General features: G+C 48.8%; 1 protein-coding gene across 1 annotated transcript; it reads right to left on the minus strand.

Moving 5' to 3' along the window:
• Window positions 1-652: 652 nt before the first annotated feature.
• Window positions 653-5,965, minus strand: NKX2-1 (NK2 homeobox 1). Its single transcript, XM_054635560.2, has 2 exons — window positions 5,268-5,965; window positions 653-4,497 (listed from the first exon to the last, which is right to left on the minus strand). The coding sequence occupies exons 1-2, from the start codon at window positions 5,632-5,634 to the stop codon at window positions 3,827-3,829; spliced, it is 1,038 nt and encodes a 345-aa protein (XP_054491535.1). The 5' UTR covers window positions 5,635-5,965; the 3' UTR covers window positions 653-3,826.
• Between the last annotated feature and the right edge of the window lie 317 nt (window positions 5,966-6,282).

Genomic DNA, 6,282 nt, shown 5'->3' on the forward strand with positions numbered 1-6,282 from the left:
GGAACTTAAGAATGAATTCCTATTTACAGCAGGAAAAAATGCCCTCCGTGATTCTCCTACGCTTACTAGTAGTGCCAGGCAGTGGTGGAGTGGGAGGGAATAGCCATTCTTCACTAGATCCTTTTATCTCTCAAAATACGGGGTGCCCATGGTCTAGCGTGGATAAAGCAGTTATATTGGGAAACGTGCGTCTCTTCCATCATTTCAGATTTGAATCATGCTGCCCCTCCCCTTTGCCATCCCATTATCCAAGTTCTGCATTGATTACCGGGAGACTGGAAACCAGCATATTGGAAGAAGCAGGAGTTTAGATGGAGGAACATATTTCAATTTTTAAAAGCTATACAGTAACTAAGTTCTCATAAGTGTTCTCAAGGGAGACTGGAGACTAAACTGTATTTACACCCCTCCCTTCAAATATCTTCACCCTAATCAAGGCATAACTAGTTTACTAAAAAAAAATATGATAAAAGGCAGTATCACAATGTCATAAAAAACTCTATAAAAATTGTTAAAGAGCAGTTTGTTTGCATTTCTCCTGATTGATATGTAAATACAGTTTGAACTGTGTTTGCTCGGTCTCTAGTGCTTAATAAAGAGATGAATTCACCTTTCTGTGGAACAAGTAAACAGACTTTAAACTAAGCCGACATCAGACAAAGTGGAAACGAGTTTATTTAATCGAAACTAAATCTAGTTTAAGAAAGATAAGTCAGTGTACATAATAATCCATTACAGTAATTACACCCACCACCAAATATGTGTTTATGAGGTTGTCGAGACACAATAAAATTACTTTATTTCCCCCGAAGTCTATAATGAAAAGTCACTGACTGGATCTGTATCAAACATGCTAACTCCAATATTCGGGGGCGGGGGCTGTAATATTTCTCGGCTGTATTAATGCCTTTCGGTGCTCCTCACTTTTGAACGTTCCCAGGTTTGAAAGAACGCACATTAATTACATATGAAAGGGAAATGTCGACTTAACCGGAGCACTTTCCCCTCGGTCTTGCGTATAAACTCCGGGAGAAACTAACCCTAATTTTGAAAAAATCCTTAAAGATCCTCAAAGTTAACCCTGCTCTCGCTTCCTCCGCGGAAGCTGGCAGCTCTGCACCACGGACCAGGAATGTCCAACACTTTCTTCTTTAAGCAGAAATAACAGCACTAGGCTCCAGACACTCTGCCGCCCCCCACTCACCCATCCCCCTGCCATGCTTAACACGATGCTATAGATCTGAAATGAATATTCTGCGCAGAAGAAGAACAAAAAAAATTGAATAATCTTTGGGTTGGTTAAGAATGTCGCTGTATAAATTAGGACATAACCTAAAGAATGAAAGGTCTCGAAATTCCTGTTGACACACGTGATGTCCTCCAGTTAGAAATAAGGGGGAAGGGGTCAGAAAGAATCCGATACTTTTTTTTTTCTTCCGTGTACTTCCCTTTTTCTCCAGCCAGACTAGCACTTGGTGTCCGACTAACACCGGCTATCTTGTATAAATAAAGAACTGGAGCTTTCAAAAGCTGCTACTTAAATTGGAAGTTGGGTTGTTTCCATCCCAGGCAACCTGCTTTCTTTCAATTTAAAAATATTATTATTTTGTAACACCTCTGTAATTCCGAGGGGTTTCAATGACTTCGGTAGCTTTCTATGGATTTGGAAATAAAAAAACGAAACCGAGCAGCAGATGCAAAGGAAAACACGCTACGAGGTCTTTTAGAAGGGGGATACTTCTTATTTTGCTACACTCACAAAAGGAACATTTGGGACCTGAAAAATAGAGAATTACTGGGATTTAGAACTCGTCAGATACGAGCTGTTTAGCTTCATATACTTTATATATTTACAGAAAAGTTACCGTCTAACCGCCTTGCATTACCGATAATATTTACGTTCTGTGCCTAAGCCCGGCGCGCACCTATGCGCACCCACCCACGTGCGCGCACGCACTTTCTCCTCATCTCCTTCTTTACAAACTTCCCACATGGCTACACGAAATAACCCCCAACAAACAAACAAGCTAACAAACAAACAAACTCCCTCTTAGAAAAACAATGCGACACGAAAACCAGCACCCAAACGGACCAAGCGCAGCCCGTGTGTGCTCCACCGAGCCGCAGCGTGCGGCTGACCTCCGCCTGAGCAGTGGCGTGGGCTCTGCAGGCGAACCTGCGCGGCCGTGTGCGGGCGTGTGGGGTTGGATTTGTACAAAATTAAATATATGGAAATGTAGAAAATGAAACACAGCCTGATAAAGAAAGTTAATTCAAACTACGTGTCGTACACAATAAACTATCTTTTTATTTTGATTATAAATAAGGTGACTGTACTTCCCTTAAAATACAAGTACATAGGAAAACCTGGTAGAAATTATCTTTCTTTTTTTTTTTTTTTTCTTACAAGGTATTAAAACTGGACACTTTAAATTGGACTCACGTTCTATACTGACAGCAGGTTCTTCGCTATTTTATTTTTTTCTAATGGCGTTAGACTTTTACCTTCTTTCTCCTCCGTGCCTTTGGCATTTGAATTTCTAGTCCCGGAATACTTTGCTTTCTCTAGCAAGAAGTCGCTGAGGTGCCCCCCGCCCCCACCCTCATCCCCCAAAAAATAATCGGGCTAATGAATTTGGACTCGATTCCTTCGGTCTCGAGTTCGTGAATCCCACGCGTTTGCTTGTCCTGTTTGCACGCTGAGGATTGATCCTGTATCCCGTTAACCCTCTGGCCAGCTCTCCTTTGGGAATAGGGTCTGGGCCCTGGGAGGGACAGGGGCCTTCCGAGCTCTCACAACATCCCGGCTTGTTTTTCCACCAAGAAGTTAAAAAAAGGGGGGGCGGGGGTTTGGGGGGGGGGGGGGGAAGGGAAAAAAAAAAGGAGAAAGATGTAAGGATAGGAGCGTCGGGAGAGGAAACCAAAGGGGGAAATAAAAAAGAATTTTCGTAATGTGTATAATTTATTAGAAGCTTCTTAGGAACTATATTTAAGCCAAATATCTACATAAGTTACAACAGGAAAAGGCGGCGTGCGCAAATAACAAACTGCCGGAGGATTTACGACGGGGTGATCAGTGTCCATAAAAAAGGTGGGGGTTGGGGTTGGTTTGGTTGATTGTATTTTTTTCCTTTTCTTTTTACAACAAAATATACAGGCTACTAAAAACTATGGGTTTAGTCCAACTTTTGACAGCATTATACAGCTACAGGTTCACATCAAACGTAAGGAGGAAAATAAAAGCCAAGCCTTTGATGACTCCACGTCTCCATCCGCTGGCCCTGGCGGCGGGCTGGGAGACACCGGGGAGGGGGAAGCTGCTTCTTGTGTCTGGGTGACGCGAATGCGTTTTTTTGGGGGGAAAACCACCCCATCCCCCAAAATCTCTGTATTTACATGCAAGTCCTAGACGCTGGCAAAGTGTACATCTGATATCCAAGTCTTCAGACCATGCCTAAAGATGGTCCCCTTTCTGCAGACTGTTCCATGGTTATTAGTCTGAATATTTTTATACACCCCATAGGACAACTTTGGGGGAGAAAAAACATAAAGACCCAAAACCATCAACAGTAACAATAAAATGGAACAAAAAAAGTGTCTCTCTCTCTTAGAGGTCCTCAGAGACCACTCAGTAAAACGGGGGAAAGGGAGAAGAGCATTGACAAGAAAAAAAAGAAAAAAAAAAAAGAAAAAAAAAAGAAAAAAAAAAAAGAAGAAGAAAAAAGCACACAGTAGTTTGGAGAGGACAGAGATTTGTGTAACTGGGAAAATTTGTTGGATTTTTTTTTTCTTTTTGCCTTTTTTCCCCTCTTCTTTGTTAATCCTTTTACCAGGTCCTACCGTATAGCAAGGTGGAGCAAGACATGGCAGTGCCATAGTCAGAAGTAGAAGAGTTTAGGTGAGACAAACTGGAGACTTGGCTCTGCAGAGAGGAAGGGCTGGCCGAGTGCTGTCCCATGTCTGGAGACTGCCCCGCACTGTTTGTCTGGTGGCTCTGATGCTGTCCGAGGCTGTTGCCATTGGTAGCCACTGTGATCGTTGTAGCTGCCTGCTGCTGATGGCTCTGGATAGCTGCTGTGGGTGTGTTGGAGCCTGCTTGGCAGGGCTTGCCATCCTTCACAAGCACTGGCACTGCCACCCTTCTGGGAGACTGCTGCTGCTGGCAGGAGCCGTTCTCCTGTTGCATCTGCTGCTGCGCAGCCTTGTCTTTGGCCTGGCGTTTCATCTTGTAGCGGTGATTCTGGAACCAGATTTTGACCTGAGTCGGGGTGAGATGTATCATGCTGGCTAAATGTTCCCTCTCCGGGGCGGAGAGGTATTTTTGTTGCTTGAAACGTCTCTCCAGCTCGTAAACCTGGGCCTGCGAAAAAAGGACCCTCCGTTTCCTCCGCGGCGTGCTCTGGAGCGGGGCCATGCTCTTGCTCACGTCTCCCAGGGAGCCGAGGCTGCCCATGCCTCCCATGTTCATGCCCGAGGACGGCGCCATGAAGCGGGAGACTGCAAGGGAGAAGGCGGCACGTTTTAGGCGGCTCGGCTTGGCCCGGCCCGGCCCGAGTGGGGCCCCACGCTCCGGCAGCCCCCGCCGCCGCCTGCCCCCAGCGGAGCTCCGCAGCCCCCCGGCAGCCCAGCCCCGGCCGCGGCCTCGGGCACCCGCGCTTCTAAACAGCGGCTCACGTCCCTGGGGAGAGCGGTGGCCCCCTTCTCGCCCGGCCCAGCCCCGGTGAATAAGGGCGACCACTCACCCCTCGTCCTGCCCGGGGCACGGCCAGGAAAGTACCTAAAGTGACAGCCGCGGCGGGAGCAGCCGCGGACAGCGGCTCCGCCGGCGCCGGCCGAAGAGGACTCTGCCGCTCGCTCCCCTGCCGCTCCCCGGGACGCGGCCCCGGCGCCTCCGGCTTCCCCCCTCGCCCGCCCGGTGCCGGGCGGCGCGCAGGCGGACGGGCACCGCCGGCTCCCTTTGGGCCCCCGGGCCGCGACGCTCCCGCCCCGCTGGACGGCGAGAGCCAGGCTCCCGCTCCCCGCCACAGCCGGGCTTCCAACCCCCTTGCCCCGCAAAAGCAGCCGCGGGAGGCTGACGTGCGACCAGCCGGGATGGAAAGACCGGGTACGATTCTCGGGCTGGAGAAGGAATTTGGGGTTTGGGGGACGCGTCTGGGTTTGAGACCGACTTTTGCCCTGTCGCGGACCCCCCGTGCCTTCTGCCCGCGGTGTGTCGGGGCAGTTGCGCGGCAAGCTCCCCTCGGCCACCCAGCCCCGAGCCGACTTACTTGAGGAAAAGCGGGGATCCGGGTTGGTGCCGTACCATCCTGTCGCCGAAGCGCTGTTCCTCATGGTGTCCTGGTAAGGCGGCAGCTCGCTCATGTTGCCCAGGTTCCCATTGCAGTAGCCCCCCATCGTAGCATGGGAGAGCTGGGGGACCCCTGCCGCTGTCATATGGTAGGCGGCAGTCACTGTTCCGTTGTGGCCCATGGGGTGCTGCTGCATGGCCGGCTGAGAAACCTGAGACTGTCTGTAGGCTGACAGGGGAGCCCCCAAGTTACTGGCCTCCATGCCCACTTTCTTGTAGCTTTCCTCCAAAGGACTCAAGATGTCAGACACTGAGAAAGGAGTCGTATGCTTTGGGCTCATCGACATGATTCGGCGGCTGGGGAAAAAAAAAAAAAAAAAGGAAGGGGAGGCAAATCTTTTTTTTTTTTTTTTTTTTTTTTTGCCAGATATTCTGGTGTTGCCTTAACGCCGATCTTGTTGGATGTACACGTAACCGAGTGGACGAAGTCCGCCTTAATTGGATTGAGTGGAGGCTCAGGGCTGCCTTTCGTTTGTTTTAGCCAGACGCCAGGTTTTAGGCTGCCACCAGAGGCGGGGCATAGGCACTAAAGCAACAAGACAATAGAAGCCTACATCTTGCCCAAGATAATTAGCTTACATGCTGATGACAAGGTAAACACCTTTAAGTCTTACTTGTCAGAATTTTTTTTATGTCTTTAGGAAAAAAAAAAAAAGAAAAAAAAAGAGAGAGACAGAGAGGACGGGAAAGAGAGGAAAAAAAGAAAGAAAGACCCCGTGAGCACAACTCTTTTTTTTTTTTTTTTTTCCTCGGGGTGACAATATCGTGGACGGGAAATGGAAGGCAAAGCAAAAAAAGACCACCATTTGACTGGGTGAAAGGATTTAAAAACAGCTCCCGGGTGGCAAGGCTGTCAGCCCAGCCTTTGTGAGAGCTGGGGAAACGGGGTGGAATGCCAGCACGCCAAAGGACAGAATCTCCCTCTTCCCCCACTA

Source organism: Agelaius phoeniceus, chromosome 6 (assembly GCF_051311805.1).
Source record: "Agelaius phoeniceus isolate bAgePho1 chromosome 6, bAgePho1.hap1, whole genome shotgun sequence".
NCBI lineage: Eukaryota > Metazoa > Chordata > Aves > Passeriformes > Icteridae > Agelaius > Agelaius phoeniceus.

What these genes read in the sequence shown, in the direction of transcription:
- NKX2-1 (XM_054635560.2), bottom strand. Translation starts at nt 5,634, where the DNA reads ATGTCGATGAGCCCAAAGCATACGACTCCTTTCTCAGTGTCTGACATC. An exon ending in GGATCCCCGCTTTTCCTCAA is followed by an intron (nt 4,498 to 5,267) that starts GTAAGTCGGCTC and finishes TCTCCCTTGCAG; the next exon opens with TCTCCCGCTTCATGGCGCCG.